The sequence below is a fragment of the Nipponia nippon genome, unplaced genomic scaffold (assembly GCF_047370975.1).
Source record: "Nipponia nippon isolate SJK-2023a ecotype South Korea unplaced genomic scaffold, ASM4737097v1 scaffold_30, whole genome shotgun sequence".
Lineage (NCBI taxonomy): Eukaryota > Metazoa > Chordata > Aves > Pelecaniformes > Threskiornithidae > Nipponia > Nipponia nippon.
The window spans coordinates 4235545-4260054 of NW_028262348.1; the positions used below are offsets into that span (position 1 = coordinate 4235545).

At 46.4% G+C, this 24510-nt stretch overlaps 1 protein-coding gene across 6 annotated transcripts; it reads right to left on the reverse strand.

Moving 5' to 3' along the window:
- Nucleotides 1-3164: 3164 nt before the first annotated feature.
- FBXO21 (F-box protein 21) lies at nt 3165-23899 on the reverse strand. 6 transcript variants are annotated; one of them, XR_015707224.1, is made up of 13 exons: nt 23563-23897; nt 20601-20736; nt 18767-18861; nt 16510-16631; nt 14602-14748; nt 13598-13731; nt 13230-13366; nt 12263-12439; nt 11376-11508; nt 9003-9193; nt 7835-8019; nt 4604-4853; nt 3165-3755 (listed from the first exon to the last, which is right to left on the reverse strand). XR_015707224.1 is itself a non-coding variant. In XM_087768763.1 (12 exons), the coding sequence occupies exons 1-12, from the start codon at nt 23796-23798 to the stop codon at nt 4675-4677; spliced, it is 1872 nt and encodes a 623-aa protein (XP_087624889.1). In that variant the 5' UTR covers nt 23799-23896; the 3' UTR covers nt 3165-4674. The 6 variants fall into 6 exon arrangements, 4 of the variants coding, with proteins under 4 accessions (XP_087624889.1, XP_087624890.1, XP_087624891.1 ...); XR_015707223.1 differs by having other exon boundaries at nt 4285-4853; nt 23563-23896; XM_087768763.1 differs by having other exon boundaries at nt 3165-4853; nt 23563-23896.
- Nucleotides 23900-24510: the final 611 nt, after the last annotated feature.

Consider the following 24510-nt stretch of genomic DNA (forward strand, 5'->3'; position numbering starts at 1 on the left):
CAGCACCCTACGGCAGTAGGTAGCAAGTCAGTGTGGTTTATTTTTTCAAAGCCAAATATAAACAGGACAGGAACCAAATAATTTCCAGACTCCACCTGTCCCAGATGCAATAAAATACCTGGTTTAAAAAAAAAAATGAGAAAGGAGAGATGTCCCCATCTTGCAACCTCAGCTGTCAGTGTCGGGGGACCCTGGGGCTCAGGGGTCCTCACCCTTCAGGCCTGGGGCAGCCAATTTTTCATCTAACGTCTTTTTGCCCAGCCCCGGCATCTCCAGCCGAAAGGAGAAGGGTAGGAGACAGGGGTAACACATGCACCACTCCATCCTTGCCTACACGGGCACGCGGGGGAAGAGCCACCAGCCAGGCAGGTAGGGCCCACGGAGCTGTGACATCCCTTGGAGATGCCCAAAACGCGTTAGGACAGGGCCCTGAGCCACCCAGGGTGAAGGCGGCCTGGAGGGGAGCAGCAGATGCTCCTCCAGCCCAAAGCAGCCCTTTCCTCCCCTCACCCTCCGTACTCAGCGGCAGAGCCCCAGAGGCTGCAGCCCTCCACCAGCCGGAGGCAGGGCTGGCTGGTCCGTAGGGTCCCACAGCCTGTTTTTCCTGGAAAGGTTGGTGACAAACTGCCATCGGTTCGTCAGAGAGGCCACACGCCATGCCCTTGGCTCTGGGGGCTGTCAGGGCACGCTGCAGTGTGTCCCCGCCAGCCCTGCATGTCGGGATGGGTCCAAAGGGATTGGGAGGGATTCCCAAGAGGATGCTGCACCCTTTGCTGGCCCTCCCCGGCCCCAGGGAACACCGCTTGCTGGTGGAGGGTGGCGAGCAGCTCTGCAGCCTCTCCCACAGGCTGCAGCACAGCAAGACAGCGGCCTGTGAGGGAGGACAAACCTCCCCAAGGAGGCTGCTGCGACAGCCCTCGCTCCCTGCAGACAGCACTACCTTCATAACCTACCTGAGCCCCAAGACCCAGAGGCACCGCTCAAAACCAGCCCGTGACTGCTGCTCAGTCCTCCGTGCTGTTTTCCTAACGATCCAGACAGCGATTACTACTTGATTACTCCTTGCTTCTTGCCCCCTCCCAGCCTCCTCTTTCCCCCCCGCTCCATATTTCCTTCACCCTTCAGAGAGCCATTTTAACATGATAGCACCCTGGCTGCTCCGTCCACAGGACAGACGGCTGGCGACACAGAAAGAAAAGGGAGAAGGATGGTATCAGCTGCAGGAAATCCACCCCTCTGTCCCCAGGGACTCGGGACCAGGAGACTTTGGTACGGCACCGGTCCACCCAGGACAGTCCTTCTGCTCGGTGGGATGGTGGGTGAGTGAAGTCAGAGAAGGGTGGCAATTCCACCTTCTCCAGCAAGCGAAACATCCCTTTTCCCAAGTGAACCCTGCACAGACACGACAGGAGAAATCGCAATGTGTATGCATAATGTATAATCTTTAACACACGTACATTCACGCGGACCCAGACATTACTCACGGACACAAGGAACGTTTGGGATCCACTGCTGTCTTCTTGGGGAAATGGTGACTGCAAAGATGCCTGTGCTGCCAGGAGGGAAGGGGGGGACAGAAGAGCTGCCTGAGGCACAGGGAAACACCTAACGTGACCTCCATCGACCTGACGAGGTGTTTCCCGGCTGTGCTGGGCCTCGGATACTCGGCCTGTGGGAACTGATGGGCATTTCAAGAGGCTGCTCAAGCCGGGACAGAGAGATAGCCTTGCGGTTTTTTTCAGTTTTCCCTGGCCACCCTGGATGCTTGGGCTGAGGTCTCCCATGGTTGCAAATACTTACGTGGGAATTCCTCCTCGCTAAAACCAAAGACTCAACCCATAGCACGCAACACGGCCTACCCACCGGCAGCAGGACGGCAGACCGAGGCATGGGGCATGCCTACCCAAACAGGATAAAACGGAGAAGCCTTTACACACCGTTTCCTTCAGTTTTGTCTGAAGTCCCAAAATCAGACTTGGACCCTCCGCTGACGTTGTGCAGTGCCTACTGAAATACCTGCAGTCTCTTTCGAATTTGGCACGTACAAGGCTGCGTTGGCGCTCCCGGACGACGCAAACACCCACGTAACCATGCACTGACATGGTCTGCACAGCAGAGCAGACAGGTAGGCCTGCCCGAGGACACAGTTTCTCTACAAAATGTTTGCCAAAGGGATGAGAAGTTTTAGTTATAGGGCTGGGTTGCCCTGTGTACGTAAGTCACTTGCAGTGCATCTGTCCCCTATTGCACAGCAACACTCCCGTTTTGCACCCCGTGCAAAACCAGAAGTGGTTAAGAGACTGTGGGTGGGGGAAGTGTGCATGAACCGCGTGAAGAGCAGCTCCCACGCTTCCTCCATGTCCAGACTCTTTTCAGAGTGTAGGTATAGGGTGGTCCCAGAAAGATGAGTATAATGGGCTCTGCCGGCTACTCTGGGACCCCCGTCGTAAAGTACACAGCGTGTTTTCAAGTGGGTTAGATATGCATTGTCCAGCACCAGTGTTCAGAGAAGCTTTGGGCAGCTTTCTGGTGACTCCTGTGGCTTTTTTATGGCACGATTCTACCTGGCATTCAGGCAGCACCTCTTGCCGAGGACTCCTGTGAGCTCAGGATGTGGTAATTCTCTCGACGCACTTGAGAGGGGCAGGGTGTCAACAGAGTGCCCGTTTGGCAGAGGGGAGCATGAAGCCCCAGGAAACTCACAGATATCTACGCTGCCGCAGAGCTAGCCTCATCAAAGCTGAGGCTGGGAATGGGGAGCCCAAGCCTTGCTCCTGCACGCCTCTTCTCAGCTACCAGCATCAACCTTGTGACTCAGCAATCCCATTCCCAACCTTGCATCCCTGCTAGGAATCTTTTGGGATCTGCTTTCAACCCTCAAAAAGGGTTGGAGGGTTGGGGTCTACTCCAACCCTCAAAAACAAGAGATGGCTTTAAAGATTTTGCCTAATGATTCGCTACCCTGCTTTCAGTTGGATCCCTTCTGCTTCCGTAGAAATTCTTCAGTCCCTTCCTCCTTCCCGCCCTCCGAGTTCATTTCAGTACAGACTTCTTTAAAGTCATAGTTCGCCTTGGAGTACAGCACCTTCGCCATTCCTCAGCGCTAACCACACAGGGCTGTTCCTCCTAAAGCACCAAGACTCCTGCAGACCACCACCACTCCGCTGGCAAAAGCGCTGGGCTTTCAGTATTTATTTCTCATATTTAATCAGTGCTCAATATTTCAATAGGATGGCATGCAGTTCAAGCATTCTTTTAAGAGGAGGGCTGTGTGATTTCACGTGGCGATACCTGAAGTGCTATAATAGACTAAGAGCACCCACCTAACTCTACAGGGCACAGTACCTAATTCTCGTCTCTGACATAACTACTGTATTGCAACTGGACAGTGACAGGAGACACTAGCTGCAGCTAGTCTATAGACGTCGCTTCAGAAACCACAAAGATACGCAGGCTCTGTGTATGCACAAACACTGTGTCGCTCTGCACCCCATAATACCCGAACCCAGAGGAAAACCTTTTCTCCAGTGGTTCTGTCTGGGCCTTTAAGTCATGTTGAAATTCATGTGCCTTGAGCTGCTAAAGCTCTTCCTGTCTGGGCAGCGGAGCACGCACTCCCCCAAAATCCGTTCTCTTTTGGCAAAAAGGAAGAAGGCCTCAAGCTGCAGGAATTAACATCTCTCTTCCATACACGGTTGGGCTGACTCCAGGGTTGGCCAGTTTCCAGTCACGATCCCACTGTATTGCATAAATACCTATAGATTGGAAACAGCAGTGAGTGGAAGCTCCCCATACATCAAAGTCATTCTGGCACTGACCTCAAGGCTTCCATGAAACAGTGCCACGAGGTTCAAAATCGTCCTGGGAGCACTCACGGCTGTGCTGCAGATCCTGCCTTGGACAGACACGATGAACAGACCAAAAAACAAGGTAAGAACACGGACTGGGGTTGTTTAGCAGGCATGAAAAATGGCTAGAAGCTCATCTTCTGCATTAGGAGAGTTTGTATCATCAGCGAGGTGGCCAACTGGACCTCAGCGTTACCACTGTGCTTGCCACTCCCGGAAGCCTAGCTGCGTCTGGTTTTGTTGCTGGGACTTTCCCAGGCCCACAAGGATATTCAGAATCGGAATGGTAGCTCTGTGAACAATCAGACTACGGAGGTGAAGCAAAATCTGACCAAAAATTCAGACTGGAGAAGACAACAGTGAAACGTAAGAGACATTAAAAACTACCACCTGCATGAGATATACATTAAAAAAAAAAAACAATCAAAAAACCTACAACGCTGCAAGGACAAGCAGCTTCCTTCTCTGGAAGAGGGGGTTCTTCCGTATTCCACACCAGGGATCTCACTGCGTTGACCTTCTAGGCAAGACAATTACAGAACAACTAGTATGCGCAAATCCTTCCGAAGGACAACGTGCTTCCTACCACGACTGTCTCTGCAAGATGACACTTGTCCTCTCTACACTTGGCCAACGTGTCCCTGTGCCTTTGGGCCAGAATGGGCAGGCAGGCAACGGAAAGATGCTATAGCACCAGTTACAAAGTTCAATGCAGTTTTCAATGCATTAAGCCAAAGGATTGTCACCAAACTTGCCTTCCACGCAAGTTTTGCAAAGAGGGTAAAGCTACACTCCAGCTGCTTCTGTCCGCATGGTGCCTTTGCACTCACTCCTTGCCTGAACTGTAGATCTTCTGAACTGTGGCACGTGTGAGCTCCAAATCCTCCGGGTACCGAATTTCTAGCTCAGTATTTGCTAGGTAGTAAATGCCGGTAAACTCTGAAAAATAGCGGCCAATGTCAGGGTGAGGGATCTCCCGAGGCTCAGAGTTATATTCCAGGTTCTCTGTTAGGAAAAGAAAGAATCAGTTATCACCACATGAAATGGCCTGCTACGAGGCAATAAATCCTGCGCCTCTCTCAAGTCTTGTTTCTGTCTCTAGAAATACCACCTCCTGATGCTTTAAAGAAAAAAAACCCTGATCCAGGAAAACATGCACGTACGCCAGTACGACTGCTCACTGAGCCTTATCTCCTAAGTGATGCTGACCCCATTTCCTAGTGGCAGGAAAACTATTTTATGCCTGAGACCACACTGTCTGACATCAGGTTAGGGTAGCAGGATGCTGACCTGTTCCCACTCTGTTGGTCACAGGTCTTGGTTGTAAGCGCAGGGAGAAGCTGCGGCACTGAGCTCTGATCCCTGAAGTCCCATGGGAGATCGGTTTCTAGGAGAGATCCTTCTCAAATGCTCCAAGGGTGAGGCCGACTGCACAAGGTTGTCCTGGTAGAGAAGCCAAGTGCTTTCTTGCTCTAAGTCACCAGCCTGTGTTTCAACCATGCCAGGTCACCAGCCTGGTTTTCAAGCATGTCTCGCACAGCAAAATTAACTTTTCTAAATCCAAACTTCCCAAAGTTAAGAGAAAGTCCCCAAGAAGAGCACATCGATTCATTCCCAGAGCACCCTACTTCCTCCTTTGTACTAAAAGATAACCTGATGAAGCACAACAGTTAAACAACACAGAAGCACTGTGGCTTCTGTGTTGTTTAGCACAGAAGCTGAGGGCCCCTTTGCTCCTGCAGTATTTGTATAAAGCGGTGTGACTGGGAGGCAGCCCAGCAGTAAATCACATGCGCAGGTGCCCTGCAGCAGTCCCCAGATGATGTCATTTTTTCCAGCACAGTGCCAGATAGGCAGCTTTTGTTTCTACCTGTGTAAGTCCCAAAGTCTGACTTATCTGCAAGGCAGGGCGGGAACAAGATGGGATGCAGAGAACATCATTCAGGAATAACTAATCTGTCTCTGAAACTATTCCATTCACTACAGAGAGCACATCCAAGTCATATTAATCCATACAGGCTCTTTGAAGCTACTGTACGTCACCGTGTGCAGCTGAAAGCACAAGAGCTTTCTACACCTCAGCGGGCTGGTGCAGTCCTACGGGCTTGCAAAGTACCTTTTTCGTATACTGCACCACTGCAGAAAACAATTTACACTCCAATATGCTCTGCAGAAGCATGGCTGAGCAGCGAGCTGTGTACAAAGGGAAAAACACAGTGATGAAATAGAAGCTGGCAGGGGGGAAGAGACTAAGACAAGCAAGTTCAGCACTAGGTGGGGAGCCTGAGAAACATGCTGACTAGAAGTTTTTGAACCACAGATATCTGGCCTGTGCTGCCACAAAGCAAAAAGAAAGACAAGAACGGATAGGTAGATACCAAACTCACTGTACGAAACAGGTGTTTTGGAATTGGCTACAGCTCAACCTACGGATTTACAGGAAGGCTTCAAACTGAGGTACAATTACCTATAATAACCTGGTGTATTCCTGAGCTGGTTAGATAAAACTCTGCATGCAGACTTGTTTAAGGTTCTTTCAGCAAAAAACTACCATCCCCTCCCCAAAGTCAGGTCAGTAAGTTATGAAATACTGCCTTCCCAAATGATCTGAGGATGTACTTCAGAGGGGATACTCAATAGCCAGGCAGCAAGATTTCAGCAAACAAGGACAAACCCTTCAATTTTCCCTAGCAATATCAAAACACTCGGATGCCACAGAGATGACGCTGTCAACCTACAGCTTGGCTAAAATACGCTGCGCTCTGGAACCAGCCAGCATTATACTTGTTTATAAACAATTAGACAAAGGATATGAGAGATGACTCAGCCCCAGAAGCACTGGGGACAATTATCTGATTAGTTTTCACTCAGATGCGTATTTTAATATCAATCCATTGCACACAAGAATTTTTTGGTTTTTAAGACTCTCTCAGAGGCCGAGTACATGAGCCATAAGGCCGAGCTGCAATATTCCTGGTCCCCACTTCATCTTTTTGGATTACTGCATATAAAATAACTCTCAGGACAGTGAGAAACACCTGCACTTTAAACTACAAAGGCAGGAGTGTCCCCTCCTGTAAAACCACCTCTTGCTTACGCGTAGGGGACCAGAACATGCTAGGGAGCACCCCCTAGTGAAAGAGCTGGACTGCATTTTGTTCAGCATTTCCCCTCCAGCAGCTTCCACGTCTTCCCTTAGCAAAATACAGTCAGGCTGTGCAGCTGCCCTGCCAGCTGGACGGGATGCCTCCGTACCACAGGGAGAACAAACACGAGGCAAAGAAACACTCTGTTTACAATGTACAGAGTTACAGACATATAGACATATATGTATAGGGGTTGTTTTCCCTTTTGAACCTCAGTTCAACATTTCTTGTATCCTAACCTCATATTCTGACCATCAGACAAGAATTTCCGTTCTTATGGTATGTTGCATAAAGAATGGGTGATAGAGATTTCACAGATGCAAAGAGGTTTAAAAGAGGCATTCACTTTTGTCCCATTCTTATCAGAGGTGGCACCAAAAGCCATGCTACCCATGTTCTCTGGGATCTTGGCACACAGTCTCTTGATGACAGCTGCTCAGAACCGTGCCCTGAGAAGCAAAGTTTGTGTGCTCTCTCACCAGATCCTATTTTGAGGTCCTGCCCAAAGCACAGCTATAATTTCAAAGAACGAGAGCTGCTGACAGAACTTCAGCAAAACTTGAATTACCTCTTTTAAAAGCAACCATCATGGTTTACACTGTAAAACCAATCACGTCCAAAACACATTTTTAAGGCAAAAGAAGATTACACCAGAGTGGTCCTTAACGTTCCTAGCAGTACTGATTTCATGGAGAGCAAACAATGCAGGCCATGAATTCAAGATCATTTTCCTTCCTAATAAAAGTTTATGTTTCATACTTAAAACAGTTAATCACTTAAGCGTCCCTTTCTCCTAATGTACTTCTAAACAGATAATAAACACAAGAGACTCCTGCTCACCTTGAGCAGCATATCTGCAAGAGCCATCTTCCACTAGCACGTTGTAGAAAGGCTGGTGGGGGCCATGCGGAAGGCTGTGGACGTTCATATTCCGGATCCATTCACGCCCCATCATGCAGGCGGGATCCCAGCCATAAATCACGCAGTTATAGCCGTATCTAATTAAAAAAATTGCACACCAAAGACTGTGAAAATTCCAGAGCCAGCTCTTTTTCCCAAGCTTAATATAGCACAAACAGGATAGGAGCCTCCTGTGAGTTGGCACAAGGAGGAGAAGACAAGAGAGGAAAAAAAATAAATTCAAAAAGATTATGCGCGTACGTGTGTGTATTTTGAGGTAGGGGGAAATGACTAGGAGTGACGGGACCAATAGACAGGAACAAACAGCTGAGGACAAAGGAAAACCAAACGTGAGCAAGAAATGAAAATGGCAAAAGACTGGAAATCAGCAACCAGGAGAACAGGAACAAGAAATAGAGGAGAATCAACCTTCCTACTGTGTTGCACAATTACTTCTGTGCCCATCACACAGATGTGGTAATCCCAACACTGAACTCCCAGAAAGAGCGCCATCATTATTTTCAGATTATTTATGCAATTAATCGCAAGGTATTATAACTGTCACTGCTGACGCCCTTAAAATATACTCCAGATGTCTTGTTGAGTTGGAGGAGTGGCCGAAGCAACACAGTGCTGGCATGTCCTTCTGGCAGAGTAGCACAGACAGGAACATAAAGCCTCTGTGCAATGCAGGAAAAGCGGGTAATAATAGCACAGGGAAAGATTCATAAGCTGTCTTAGGAATCTTACAATCTTTTTTGAAGGCAATTCTGTTCTATGGTCCCTCATTAACTGATTACTGATGTTCTTTGAGAGCTCTGGGCTCTGGGAATTTTAGCTGTGTGATATATGATGACTTGGACAAGTCACTTCACAAACTTCTCTCTGCAAGCAAACAGCAGTGAATACACTCGTTCTCTCAAAGGACAGACAGAGCTGCTCCCATTTTTCTATGAGGTACATGACATAGATGCACATGCCTGGCATTTTCCATTCCAGGTACCTCCTTGGTAGATAAAACCACATCTCATTACTGTCAGAACAAACACTTCTGCACTCGTCGTTACAGTACAGCCTGCTAATGTGGGGGAGGCTTTGAGGAGCTCACCTCTTGTGTTTCATAATCAGCCCGATCGAAAAGCAGACCTCTTTGTGCTTCTCATCTGAACGGTGCTTCACCTCAGGTCCCACCTCCTCCTTCCGGCGCTCAATATGCTCTAGGGTATGTTGAACTAAGTACCCGACGGCCCCATGCTGGGATGGGTCCAAAGCCTGAATATGCTGCAAGATGTCCAGAACCTTCAGCAACCAAACCAAAAAGACAGATTCAGAACAAGTCTCTACAGCAGTCCAATACTTACAAATACATACAGATATATTTCTTGAGTTAGCTGAGTCTAAGTACCCAGGTCTAGAGGTCCACCACATGAGTTTTCCACACAGGACTGAGAACCTTTGCTCTAACTACACACACCCAAGGAGTTGTTCACACTTGCTTAGCCTGCAGAAATTCTAAACAGTCCTCTCCTTTTCTATTTGTAAATCTCCCTGCTTCCAAGGAAGGGGACTGTTGAGCACAGTAACTGCTTAAAACTAAGTCACACAAGCTAATCGTGTCACATTTTGCAACCACAGGGCATTGACGAGACCGTTCCAAGGTTTCTGAAATGTTAAGAGAATACTGTTGCTAGTCCCCCAAACTGCCGCTGTGAAGCGATTCCAGATGACTTCTGCTGTACTTGAGAACAAACATTTTCGTTTCAAAGAGTTCCTCAGCATGTCTGTAGAGGAAAAATAGGGCAGCACAGAAGGAAACACAAATAACCTCTATGATGCTATACCATGTAATAGTGAACAAGAGACAGAGAACCTTCGTGTCTCAGGATGACTAAAGAACGCTAACTATAAAAGTGCTCTCAAAGCAGCAAACCCTGCAGATCCAGAATACCAGCCTACCAACACCCTCTGGCACACTATCAGAGCATCTGCTGCCAAGTTGTTTGGGGGTTTTTTGTTTGTTTGTTTTTCTCTTAAAAAAACTATTGTCTAAACAGGTTGAGAAAAGACAGATACATCTGTCCCATCAAATACCTCATTTTGTACCACTTTCCATACATCTGGCAGACCTCTATTAAATCTGGTATCTTCTGTTCTATCAGACATAGAGCATTCTCTCTGGCTAGCTACAATCCTACCCAACAGCCTGGAATGACTGGATGCATATGAGGATGCAGTACTGCAAAGTCCAAATTTGCACATTTTCACTATGTCTGGCAACGCGGTGCAGAGAAACAATGTGTAAAACTCAACCACGGAGTGGGATTATTTGTTCTGAGGGGCAGCAAAACACAAGTATGCAAAGCCTTGGTGCTTTACAAACACATTGCTGAGTGCCAGAAAGAGGAAGGAAGATCTTCCAGTGTTCCACTTGGCAATCCCCTATTTACGTGCGGTTGCCGTTTCAGCTCAGCGAGTTCCCCCAGTACACAATTTCTTAGTTTGTGCTGGTTTTTCTGTGGTGACCCTAAAACTTGCCACCATAAGAAAGGAATGGCAAGCTTCAAACAGTTTGCTCTTCAAAAGCAAGGCAGCTTCTCCAGCAGTCCTATGCTTCAGCTAATCTGGTGGAAAGAGCTCTGTTTTCTGCTCAGCTGTCCAGCCAATACTTCTGCCCCCCTCACCCAAACCTCACATTTGGAAACGGCACAGGCATTGCCCAAGTGTGTGAGCTTCACTAAAGTAGTACAGGAAATTTTGACTAGGGAACACTTTGCTGTAGTGACACACTAAAGAAATAATAGTGTTTTGAGTTACATGCTTCTTCCCTGTGCCTTCCCCTGATTCAGTGAAAGACATGGATGATCAGACAACTTAAACGACTTGTAAGTCTCCGCACCTTCTTTCCCACATTCACAAGACAGCAGGACTCAAGTTGCTACGCTAAAGGTGATATTAAAAAAGAATCCCAAGGACAGGAATATTAAGTTGTTTTTTCACAGGAGCCACTGATTGTGTGGCTAAGGTTTCAGAGAACAGCTTTGGTTGTATTTGTAAGAGATAACTTCCGACAAGTTTTCTGATAAGGCAATTGCTCCTTTTACATGAGTCCAGCAAGAGTTTTACCACCACTACAACAATCTAGGCATAAACCAAACAGAATGCTCTTATAACTTACAGCTAGAAGTCCACAGTGCTGGTTGCAAGACAAGCTGTCAGACTCGGGCAGTAAATCATAAATTATGACTCAGACTCGAGGCTGCTCACAAGTCTCCCCTAGGGCAAGCAAGCAAGACTCATCCCCTTTTCCCTGCTTCATATAGTAGAAATTGATTCTCTGAAATGTGATAACTCGTTCAATTGCATTTATTACAGAAACAACTTGTGGCAGACTGTAACGCAAGCTGACGTAGTCCAAAAATCAATAGACCAGTGTTAACAGCGCTTAGCCTATCAGAAAACATATGACCGAGTGGCGAGGTACCTTTTCTGGCCAGATTCCCAGGTGGAAGTATAACCTAGCCTGGAGCATTAGGTGCTGCACATTGTCCGGATACATGGCCAGGTATAGATCCAACGAGTCTCTCAAGAGTTGGTAAGACTGATCAGTGCTTTCTCTGCCAGCAAAAAAGAAACTCAGTTGTAAGGCTAGCTCTTCAACACCTACCTGCAGTACTCTGATGTGCAGGGGTAGTTACCAAAAATGACGCTACAGGCATGCTCATTCAATAAGAGTGACTCTGGCACTGGCTGTCACTCAACACATCCAACAGCCTGCTCAGAAGGAAAAACGCTACACAACTGATGATTGGACTCTACCCTCCCAGTTCACTGGTATTCTACTTGGTCAAATAATCCTACATAGAGAATTCACTCTCCAAGGCATTTCCTTTTGAAATCTGCTTTTGTTCCCCTAGCTTAATTACACCTAAAGCAATCACTCTGTGATTTCTGTCTATGGCTACTTGGGAAAGTGATTTTCCGATTTTCTACAAACCAACAGTACCTTTGAAACTGCTCATATGAGCATGTGGGTTGTGCTTACCAGATCGTAACAAAGTCTCTGCTCTTAAGGGAACGGTGGACAGTCCCTATCAGCTTTTCACAAAGAAAAAAAAAAAGATCTGTCCATTTTTTTGAGAGGAACTAGTTTTACTAAATATTCTTGTTTGCACACCATACTGCTGCAGGTGATTAAAAGCAACTAGACAATGCAACATGACGTACAGAATTTTCAAGATCCCCTGGGGTGACTTACACCTTTTTAAAGCACTGCTCAAATACTGTGAAGGAGCAGTATCAGATATGCAGACAGTATACTCTGGGCCCTTTTTTCCACAGGCCTTACAGGCCAGATGATCCTCAACTTACCGCTTGCCAAGGTTTAAGAGATTTCCCACCATACGCTGCAAGACCTCTTTTGAAGTCACCACTCCATAGAACTCCTCTGTCACGTGGTGGCCAATAAGGTACTCGCACTCCTTCACCGTCAGCTGCTTCCCCTTCCCAAAGGCGTCAATGTAGGTGTAGTCAAAAATATCCGTGCTTCTAATGAAACAACGAGGAAACTGAATTGCGATGATGGGTCTCATGGTCAAGCAAGATTACCTATTTTTGTTCTTCCCTCAGCACTTTCAAGCTTGTTTTTAAAAGAAGTGTCATTCATACCTCAGCTCCCTCCTAAAAAGAGATACCTGCTACCTTCTCTCTCCTCCTAGCTTCTTCAGATAAACATATATGGGAAAAGACAGAGAAACTACGGGGACACGTTCATTCCATCATGCAAGTTCTTTCCTTCAGATATTTTCAGGTTTGCTGTATCTGTCACTAGATTATATTATGACACTGCACTGGAGAGTGTCACAGAGCCCACGCACATGGCATCTGAAGCCAAAAGGGGTATATATAGACAAAACCATTGCTCTGAATTGGACTGCTGATGTCATTCACAAAATACAGATTTCTGTAAATTGATCGTGACCCGGTCAAAGACATATCCTGCACTGACTCAGAGAATTAAATAAGTGCACAGAAGAACAGCAATGGTCTCTAGCAACTGTTCTGTATGGAAGGTTAAATGAAATCAGCACCTTTTTTCTTAAATAAAAGAAACATTACCTCATAGTTACTATTATTTTACACTCAGAAAATCTGTTACCATTCATCAACAGCAGAGCTGAATTCTGGGAAAACTTCTTTAGAGATCTGATATTTTCCTTCATAAGGTTGTAATTAAGGATGGAAAATAATCAAACATTCTAGTATAGGTCTGGAGCTGTAAATGCTTTCTGGTTTTCATTACTGCGGACACAACTTCAAAATTCAGCAGATCACTTACCCTTCTTTTCCTTGACACCATCGCAGCAGAAAATGGCTAGGGAAGTTGACTGGTTCAAGCTTGACTCCTAGCTGCCTGGCAATTGTTAAATAAAGTACAGACAAACTGATGGGAATTCCTGTCCTGCGGATCAAAACCTGGGGGATAAAAACATGATAAACACATGTGGGATATGAAAAAAAAAACCACAAAACCCCAAGGTTTGACTTCACAAATGAAAATACAGCAACTTGACAGAATACACACTAAAAGAAGACATCATATTGACTTTACAGCAGAGAGAGTTGACTACTTTCAGACAAATAAACACCACAAATAGAATGTCTCAAGCCTTGCAGCCTCCTAGTTTTTGCCTAACACACACATACCTGGTGAATGTATGAATTCAGGGAGTTATAGTAATCCAGCTCATTTCCTTTGTATTTTAACTGCTCATACAGGACGCAATTCATAGCATCGAGTACCTGCCGCTGAAGCTCCACTTCTGGAATCAGGATCTCTTCTAAAAAACACATGCAATGAAATAAAGACTGAGAAAACAAAGTGTACTTAACCTTTACGCAATGAACCTTATACCAAAATTCTTCATATGGACTAAGAACACAAGAGATTTGTCTCGACTCAGATAGTCAAGAGACTGGCTGGAGTTGACCATGGCAGTGCCCTAGTGCTCCACTCACAACGTGGCCTGGCTCAGTGGATTGCCTTGCACCTGAGTTGTGCAACAGCGATGCCTCGCTTCCTTCTGTGGCTGGAGGACTGGATCCTAACCAACCTGTGCCAGCACAGCACTGCAGCTGGACATGTCACGCTGCCCAGGCATGGCAAGCGTGCTTTCACTGCTTGAGAGTCCCAGCTTCGCCACTCCAGATATACAGATACAGGCAGACAGCTCATTCTCTCTTTGAAAGACAGCAAACATTAGACAGTGCTTATAAAAAACAAGGAGCAAGATGCTGCCTGACCTTTGGAGATGTTAAAGCACGTACCTTTTCTATTGCTGCTGACTTTCTGAGACTTGCAGAGGAAAAGAGGTTGATCCCCTGTCCCACAGCTCTGCTACAGATATCAGGACTACTTAAGACTTCAGGGACAAATGGGAAAAAAAAGAATAAAGAATAATTCCCCTCCCAATTCTTTTTGCTTAGACAGCATCAGATGGGACTGACAAGCCCGGGCTATTGAGTCCCTGTGGCTGAACAAATGTCTGTCTCCTGAACGATGGTTTAAGCAAATGTCAAAATATGCTTGCCAAGGGATAAAGAACAGCAGCTCTTTAAGCTGCAATAATTCAACAGCTGTTTCACCTTGTCTGCCTCTATCTAGACCTGCAGAAATGCTCTTCAGTAAAGCACACACTTCTGTACAGTACCTGCCTTGGAAGCCAAGCTGGGGTGCCTTGGATTTTTCGTCTGCAGGACTTTGCGCACTTTATCTGTGATATCATCCACCTGTGCCTGGACACTTTTTAAGCAGATGTCTGACAGCGGGTTACAGTATTGATCAATTAAAACAGCACCTGGAAAAAACAAACTATATAAGAAACAGGACTTCAGTTTTTTCTTTGCTTAGTTTTACCTACTCTAAATTCCAGGCATGCAGCAAGCAATTGCAGGAGAACACAAGCGCTTTCCCTTTAAAATTCGCAGTCATATATTGGATTTATCACATAAAATGCAAAGAGTAAGCTGACATGATAAATACCAATTAAATCCAGTATTCCCTTCTTCACCATCTTGAAAGGTATGCTGCTAGACGAGGCTTAACCCACCAACTCTCTGGTCACGTTGCATCTCCTGGCATCCTCCCAAACAATGTTTTTTATTCAGAGCCTGAAACAATCTCAACTTCACTTCTGCTTCAGTTCTGATTTCTTCTTGCCATATCCTCCATAGCTATCGCTCTTGCTCATCATTCCCTCTTCTGCTACATTCATCTTTCTCTTCCACGCCTGCTCTCCATCTTCCTGTCAGAAACCCACTATAGCAGAATAGATTTTCTTTTTCCTTTTGCCCAAGCCTCTTCTGTCAAACTTCTGCAGGAAAAAAAATAGCCCTTTTTCAGAGTCTTCTCCTTGTCATCTTGTCACCACTGCTCTTTCCAAAGCCTCCATATTGTTCAACCTTTGAAATCAACTATATTCACCTGCAAGAATTTTGCATGAATCATACTTCTTCCAGCTTCCCACATTGCTTCATTAGCCACATCCATGACAGGCCTATATTCAAGGACTTCAGCAGGGCCCAAAGCCGTCTTCTTGCCCCCCTGCGAAGTGTTCCCCGTGCTGACCAGGTGAAACTTCACAAATGACTACCTGTTGGCGCTCTAATAGTACCTCCATAGCAGACAAATGCGTCTGTGTGATTAAGTCACATAATCAACTGTCTCAGTTGTTTCCAGAAAAAGCCGCTTCTGGCTCTCCCTTCTTGCCCTAACACAGTTCCTTCTTCAAAGTCTACTGCCACTAACAAGAACCAGCTTTGCTGTTGGAGACTCTTTCATATGACATTTTTGAGGCATATATCAAGAGTAAGGGACTCTTCTACAGACACTGGCAGCTTTTGATTGATTCGGAAGACTATCTTCTCCATAGGAAGCTTGAGGAAGAGAATAATCCACCAGACTGAGGACATGAATTGCAGAAGAGCCTTTTCCTTCTTCGTATCAGGTGCAGGTACCTTTCCACCACGTGACTGGACTTCCATCCATTCCCCAGCTCTACATTGCACAGCTTCAACGGTCCAGCAGTCAGACAGCTCTCGAGAGAAAGCCACAGCGCACAGGCTATGAGCTGCAACAACAATTCCCCCTGCCTGCAGTTTGCTCCTTGCCCTTATCAGAGAAGCTCTTGGGAAAGGAGACAGTAGGGAGCTGACTCAAAATCAGATCAGTTGGTCTGTTAGGTCGTATTCAGCCCATGGGCCACAGTTAAAATGCTTCTGCAATGTCAGCTAATTAGGACACTGAGCTACTGCTGACTTCTTCAATGCACTGTTCAAGACTGAAATGCAAGTGTTTTTTTCAGCTCATCTGTCCACAGGCAATTATTCAAGCATACAGCACTGACAGAAGCTAATGCAATCCTGACATTCTGATGCAACACTATGCAACCACTGCAAAATTTTAAGGATTTCAGGTACCTCAAAAATCCAGACTTAATTTTGAGTCGTTGTCCGAGGGCTAGTTGAAATACAAGCAAGGAAGGCTCTTTCCAAGTAAAACAACAATGATGGAAAGCTGTCATTACGTACTCTACATGGGATTTCTGCCAAAGACTTACCCTCCAAAAATGACTGCCGATCAGTCGGGCGTTGAAGATACTCCTTCAGATTTTTTAATATATTCTGTTGCCGTAGGAAGTATAGAATTTTCTTTGCATAGTATTTCCAGGTGAGACCCTTCCTGCACATTTAAATACAAAAAGTAGTGTTGCCCTAAACAAGCACTTTAAGGGTGAACATTTAACTTCTCCAATGAATACAGGTTTACAATTTAGACTATTCCTTTTCTAAACGAGTCTGACAACACCACTATCACTGAAGAGTCAACCAAAAAGGTAAATGTGAAGAGGAATTTCTCCATCAAAAATCCACAATATAAGATGCTTGCGAAACATTGCTCCTATCATCTCCAATTTTTATCCTACCACCAATACATAATTTTGAGAAGATACGGTATCATGGGAAACAACACTGATCCTAATTAAAGCAGCTCAGGAATATCTGATTAAAATCCTGTATTTTATTCATAAAACATTACCCTCTATCTGACTGGATCCCTCCAGAATCAGACTTAAAGTATCCTCTCACCATTAAAAAGAAATTGATGAGGGCCATGAATGTAGGTCCAATAGTATTCAGAAGGAAAAAAAAAAAAAATCCCCAGAGGAAAAACACCTCTGTTGCTCTGGAAAGGCAGGAACAGATCAACAGCTGGTCTGTAAATCACACAATCCAAAACCTTACAGCTTTTATAGTAAAGCCCCTTCACTTTCTAAATTAACAAGTGAAGGCAGAGCGCACAAGAAGCAGTAACAGAGAGCTGGTTACTATCCAGGTCAGGTTTGAAGAGATCACCTGAAATACGACAGACCAACTCAGAGGCATTCAAATCACGTGCATCTAAGCAAGCCCCGGCCTTTAGCAATGGGTTACCCCCCAGTGCCTCACCGAGCACTTTTACACCAAATAGTTAGGAATGGCACAAAGCCCTGGCCCCAAAAACACCCAAAGGGAGAATTCTACTGATTCCCAGGCTCTGCCCTTGCCATGTGTTTAAAACAAGTCCAGTTTCCTTCTTCAGAAAACCCCCTCTTTCCCTGCTTACATCTCCTCTCCTCCAGACTGCAGGTTAAATCAGCCTTCTCCATCCTACTGGACAGGAGAACAATCAAACCTCATAACACTTTATCCTCTTCTTCCAATAAATTGGGATGCTCAATAGGGACAACTGCTTTATTGGGATATCTGCCAGGGAAATGATTTAGCCTAATGCTCCTGAATGGCAATGGCTACAGTTTAATCAGGGTGTAATTAGCATCAATTCTGCTTTATGGGGAGGCATTTGGCCAGTGCAAAGGCTCAAAAGCTTTTTAACCAGTTGTCAAATGAGAGATGGTTAGTCCCAGTTCAAATAGGGAAGGTAATAAAACGGATGTGAAAAAGCAAAAATGAGATGATTGCCATTCCAGTTATGTTTTTTCAAGCTCTACTAACAGCCCCTTTAATCAAGGCTATTAGATTCCATTAAGAGCAATCTATCGCTGCTTCGTATCACAGCAAAATCAGCATGGATTATATGCTACCAGCAGAAAAACCTTCAAGTAAAGCAGCGACTTATTCATCTTGCCCAGTGTTAACCATGGTGATGAGAATACCTAGGCAGATGCAAACCAGAAGTTTTATTTACCTGCTTGGCATTTCACCTGTCCGAGTCATTTACAGAACGACAAATTTTGCAGTGTCTGAATTAAACTCAGTTGCTTATTTGGGGACAAAAATTGTACCAACCTACTACAGCTAAGAAAAGCAACAAGAGGGGGGGAAAAAAAAAAAAAAGCTGTAGTTTCATGATACAAGGATTCGTGGTGGCAATCCTCCCCGAGTATTCCTGCTTCCCTCCAGTGCTGCAGGCCCATCCTGCAAATCAGTTCAGCAAACTGATGCAGGTTTAAATAAAAAAGGAACATGAGGACGAGAACTCCTTCAGCCAAAACTATTGCGGAGAAGAGGGTATGTGAAACATGTCCCGAGAGATGTCATGAACTGGCAAGGAGTCAAGCAACAAACAGCAACACGAAGCCAGAAGACCTCCTTCTCATAGAATAGTTTACATGTTTTTTTTTTTCGGGAATATTAAATTTGTTCTGAAGTTAAACACACAGCAATACTTTCCAGCCTTGGTAAGCCTGGGGAGGTTGTTTTATGAGAGTGACAAAAGGACAGAAGTTGAGGTCAGGCGTTCACCACAGTACTGTTCTCCTTTAACTGGTGAAAGGGAAAAATCTCTTCCATTTCAAACCCCTCACTCTTTCTTACCTTCCTTCCATGTTAAGGATACACATCAGCTCATCCTCAAAAAAATGACTGGGGCACCTGAGAGTCTCAATGTCACTGAATCCATCGCAGGGGACCTGTCAAACCAGACGATGAATTATGCAGAGCACAACAGATTCTTTCCAAAAGAACACAGTTTCATAAAAAGTCTCAAAACTAATTTTGTTCTATTTTTTTTTAAAGATCTTAAAAATGTCCAGCTCACCAAGTACTCACAGTCTCTACTCCATCGATTTATTACAAGGATCCATTGAGAACGCCAGTAGCACCCTACAGCAACTTGAGCTAACTACTACAGCAGTCAGGGCTCCTACAGAGGGTGTATGGACCAGCACAAGCATACCAGACCTTATGCAGGCTGGGCCCAAGCTGACAGTAATTTTAAGGCATAATCAACTTTTGCCTGTGGTTGACTGAACCTCTACAAATCCTCCCTAGTGTAGCAAATTGCTCCTGGGGGAAGGAACGAAGGAGCAGGAGTCTTCATTTCAGCCTCAAACTTATGCTTAAAAACCTCATCTGATTAATGATGAACTCAGAGTTACCAGCTTGTTGACAGAACAGCATTTTTTGAAACAATCACTTAGGTATCTATATTCAGAAGAGTTATTTTCTTCCAGAATTCGGAATTCTTTTTTAAGCTTTGATTGAACTGTAACAAATCTTTTTGCTTTCAAGCTTTTCAGCACAGGACTTGGGCTAATAGAGTAAGGAAAAAGCAATTCCCATTATACTGTATCTTAGCAGGCACTCCGCAGGACCTAGTGGAACTGGGTTGAAAGTCTCTTCCCCTCAATTCTAAGCAGGGAATCAAGCCGCAGTTTTGAGCCTCACAGGAGATGGTCCTAACTATTAGGCCTTTGGGTATCACTGAATGGTCTCTCGGTAGCCTTTGCATACGTGATTAAAACAGTAGGAATCCAAGAGCCTCTGTCCCCGGTTAATGCCATGACACACATTTCTCCGTGGTCAAACGTCCATCTGCTGCAACTACAGCGGAACAGCTCAAGAAGAACATCTAAGAGATATGCATCTCCAGATACCCTACTCGCCCCACGCACGTCTTCTCCAGGGGTGAAGACCTAGATGCCAACCCTTGCTTAAAATCAGATCAGAGGATTTCAACACTGGTCTCCTGTATCTTAGGGGAGTTCTCTACTGGACCACAACATATTAGCAAAGGAGCCACAGAGCAGTGACCGTTCAGTGGCTCTTGTGTGAACTTTTTAATTCAGCCAAAGTTTCAGGCAGCATTTATGCCTATTTCACAGAATTTCAGGTTGACCCAAATTGTACAGCTAGCCAAAGCCCACAGCCGTCCACTAAGCAAACAGTCAATGAAATAACTGTTGTTCCACATGCAAGTAAGTCTTTCTGAGAGATTCAGTGAACCTATTGCACCTTGGTCCTGTTTTCAACTGACTTCTGACAACTCACAGAATGTACCCTTGCACAAGGTCTGCAGTGAGATAAATTCATAGGCTGTGGTACGTGTCAACAAACTAACAGTCCTTCAGAAGTTCCCAGAGTCAGGTCTGAACACGTAGTGATGAGCAAAAAGCTTTTAAAGCTGCAGCAGCAACAGCTGAATGGGATATGCAGAGTGCGCTTTGGACTCTATGCAGTTTGCACCTTTGGATTTTGAACGCGCTCTCTCCCTTTTTGGCTGGTGATCTAGCATTTTCACACAAAGCGAGGAAATATGAATTTTCTGACTGCATGGTTGAAAAGATGTGAAGAGAGAGGAAACACAAACTAATAAAAAGTACTAAACAAGGAGCTAAGCTGTTGCACATACATAGAGAAGACGACTTACATGTTCTGAAAAGAACCTTTTGGAGAAGGAAGCTACAATTCTCTGGGCTTCTAGACCAGCATTGTGCCGTGCTTTGTATTCTTCAAGCCAGCTAACACCGTCTGTGTGGCTATAGTATTTCAGCAGTGATGGCCATCTACACAACGAGACATAAGTGAACAGGTTCGTTAGTATTTCAACATCACCGACAACCTCCAGAACCATAAAATGTTGCTTACTGTAACTGCATGACTTGAGGAGCTGAAACACTGCCAAGACACAGTACAACTTTAAATGTAATTGTATAAACTAATACAATGACTGACTCAAGCATCAAAGCATAAATCCAGCTGGTTTCATCCGCATCTTAATAGTTATTTAGAAGCAAGCTCTCCTGAAGCCTGCCAACAGGAAACCTTCAAAAGGTTCATACTGCAGGTATTTCAATATCTAAATACCCTAAACACTCTGGAGATTTCCTCTAGAGCTTTGCAACATAAACACAGGTATCACATTAGTAGAAGTGATGCAGAGTTTTATAATAATTAAAAAAAAAGTTTGCTGTTCTGAAGATGTATCACATTTAAGCTAACTTGTCATCTAATAGAATGAGAATTCATTGTCCTGTGTTCTCCCTACCACCTTGTGGGCCTAATTAAAAGGATGCACAAAACAGAGCTCCCTCTATTGCCCTTGCTGGTGGCAACATCTACTGGAGGAAAACAGAATTCTGAAGTCAGATTGTGACAGCTAAATGCTTTTGCAGTTAATTTTTAATACAAGAAATAATTATTTTTAACCCCCTCCCCCCCTTTTCTTGTAAAAGAAAGCTGTACCTGCTTTATTGAGTCTAAAAGTCCAAAAGCTAAATCACATTCCACAGCTTACTAAGAAGCATTTCAAGGTTCAACTGAAAACCTAACTTCAGGTAATGTTTTGGGGGCTAGTAGCAGCAGCACTTTTTCTAGTAAAGTGGGCATGTGCTGCCACAACGCAGCCCTGTGCAATAAAATACATGCCAGCGCAGCAATACCCATGGCTGTTCTGAAGACACAAAGATCATTTGTGTATGAAACACAAAGAGGAATCGGCGCAGATGGAAATAATTTGGACAGAATGGGAAAGAAAGCTGAGAGAAAGGCCTCTTGTAGTTTACAGGGGAGTTTATTTCACATTTTGAAATTCTGTTAATTATTACTGGTTTTTACAAAACATTTTCCTTCAAATACATGGCTTGCCTTAGGTTCTTTTCAGGTTATATATATGATACATAATTTTTAGATATATATATATATTTTTTTTTTTTTACCTTTAAAAATAGAGAACGCCAAATGTTTAAATCACTACTTCTGTATAAAAATTATTACCAACTGACCAAAAGGCACAGCTGTGCCCATCCACATGTGGAAGATACTTTACTACCAGTTAATAATAAAACCACACTGCAACTGCAGTTACAAAATAAAGTCAAAGACTAACCAAATAACTTCACATGATAGAACAACCTCTCTCCTGATGGATCCCTAGCCATTTATCTACCACTGAAATGTAGCCACGTCGTAATAACAATTACAGTCATTTATTTTAGGATGAGAAAGAATAATTTCTTGGGTTGAAATTATATTGAAAATTTCAGGAAGATAAAGTGCAATTACTCACAATGGAATCCAGCCACGATGACAAGGTCAATGTGCAAACTCCTGCCAACAGTTCTATTATCAAAGACAGAGGAGGGCAGCAGCATGTGCTAATCACCTACCACATTCAATTTCGGCTGTTGGATCTAAACCATTTTTAAACTTTCAGGTTCACTCCAACAATTAGAGCCACTGAATTGGTGAAAGGATCTGGCCAGCCATCCCAAGCCACAGCTCGGTGAATCAGGGAAGCTGTAATTGTTCAGTAGCCCTTTCAACTGGCGGAAAGAGAATAATCCTCTCATTTGAGCTATGCTAAATTTTAGAAGCCAACTGGCAATTAGAGAAAGCAGTATTGCTACTTTTCCTGTGCCAAAACACAGACAAAAGCAGGTAGCAGATGAGCGTGCCCTATTCTAGATATGTTAGCGGCCCCAGTGAAGGAGTGGTGTTTCTAGAACTACTGAAACCACCGTGGCATAAGCAGTATAAACAGTAACGCTTGTGCTTTATTGCCAGCTCAAGTATTGACAGTTTCACTGGTTACAACACAGCTATGCCCTCATCAGGTACCCTGTGACTGCCTTTGGGGGAAACTAAACTCACAAGCAGCAAAAGCCAGTCAAAGGATTTCGGTTTCTGTGAAAACCGTTCTCCCGAAAGCACTACAAATAAAGACCTCTTTGCTATGAAGCATTAGTCCTGTGACAGGACAGGCTTTGGCAGTTTTGGACGATGCCAGCTAACACTGCCTACCTTAGCGGGATGAGGGAGGCCAACTGACAAGCCCAGCATGCATGTGGCCCTATGTCTGCATCGCTGCCGGACCCCAGGTTGGATCTGGGGCCTGCAGGTAATCCAAGTGCCTGGCTGTGGAAGGGGCCGCAAGCACTGCTCTCCTCTGACTGGCAGGCTCAGCCTGGTCCCATCCCGTGGGATTCAGGAGGGGAAGCAGCCTTGCAACAGCCCCTGCCCGGGAAGGACACCCCATCTCCCCACCCGTTAGATACACGGCAGAAAGCCGCAGGGCTCGTCCCACCCGTGCGGGGCTCAGCACGCACCCTGCGGAGCCGGGAAGAGAAGAGAGACAAAGATGGGGTGTGTGGGGTGCACTTCCACCGCCCCAGGAGCACCCAGGCCCTCCCAGGCCAAGGGGACCGAGGGCACCGTCCCCGCCGCCAGCCGAACCCCGCCGGCTGGGTCCCGGCCTGGCTGACAGGGCCCGCCCGGCCCCGGGGCGCTGAGGAGACGCTCGGGCACCCCTCGCCAAGCCTCGTCCAGCCAGCGCAGCCCCCCGCGGGCCGTGCCGGGCCGGTCCGTGCCGTACCGGGCTCGGCGGTGCCCACCTGAGGCGAAAGCGCTCCCGCCACACCTTGCCGCGGGGCTGGCACGCCTCACGCAGCCGGCGGCAGGTGCACGACACCCGCCCGATGTCGGCGGCTCCCAGGACGTCGCAACAGAGGATCAGCTCCAGCAGCTCGCCGGGCAGGTCCGTCAGGCCCATCCCGTCGGCGTCGGCCTCCGCCGCGCCCCGCGGCCCCCCCGGCCCCGCCGCCGGGCCCGGGCTCTCCGCCGCCGCCATCTTGGATGTTTACCTGGGCGACCCCCCCGCGGGCGGGGTTAGGGAGCGTCTCCCGCTTCCGGCGCAGAGCGAAGGCGGAGGAACGGCCCGGGGAGCGTCTGCCAAGTGCTGCCGCCCCGCGAAGCGCAGAGCGTAGCGGCGCCTTCCCCATGGAGGCGCTAGGGAGCGTCTCCCAAGTGCCGAGGCGCGGAGCGGAGCGCGCCGCCTCGCCGGGGCAAGGGCAGCGGCGGGGCCTAGGGAGCGTCTGCAAAGTGCCGATCCCCTCCCCCCCCCCTCCCAGGAGAGGCGTCAGCCCCCAGGGCCGGTGGGGAGGCGGGCCTGGGGACCCCCAGTCCCTCCAAACCCCGTCTGCTCCGCCGGCCGCCGCGGGTCCCCGGTGGAGCCGGGGCTGTCAGAGACCAAGGCCGACCCTGCCTCATGGGGAGGCTGCAGGGAGCCCGGGGGATGCAAGTGGTTTGTGCCCTGGGCTAACGGGGCCTGGGGGGCAGAGGTGAAGCATCCACTGAGGTAACGCTGCCACCATATCCGTGGCAGCACCCGAGGTAATGCCGCCTCTGTGTCTGTGGTAACACCTGAGGTAATGCCACCTTCATGTCCGTGGCAGCACCCGAGGTAATGCCGCCTCTGTGTCTGTGGTAACACCTGAGGTAATGCCACCTTCATGTCTGCAGTAACACCTGAGGTAATGCCGCCGCCATGTCCATGGTAGCAC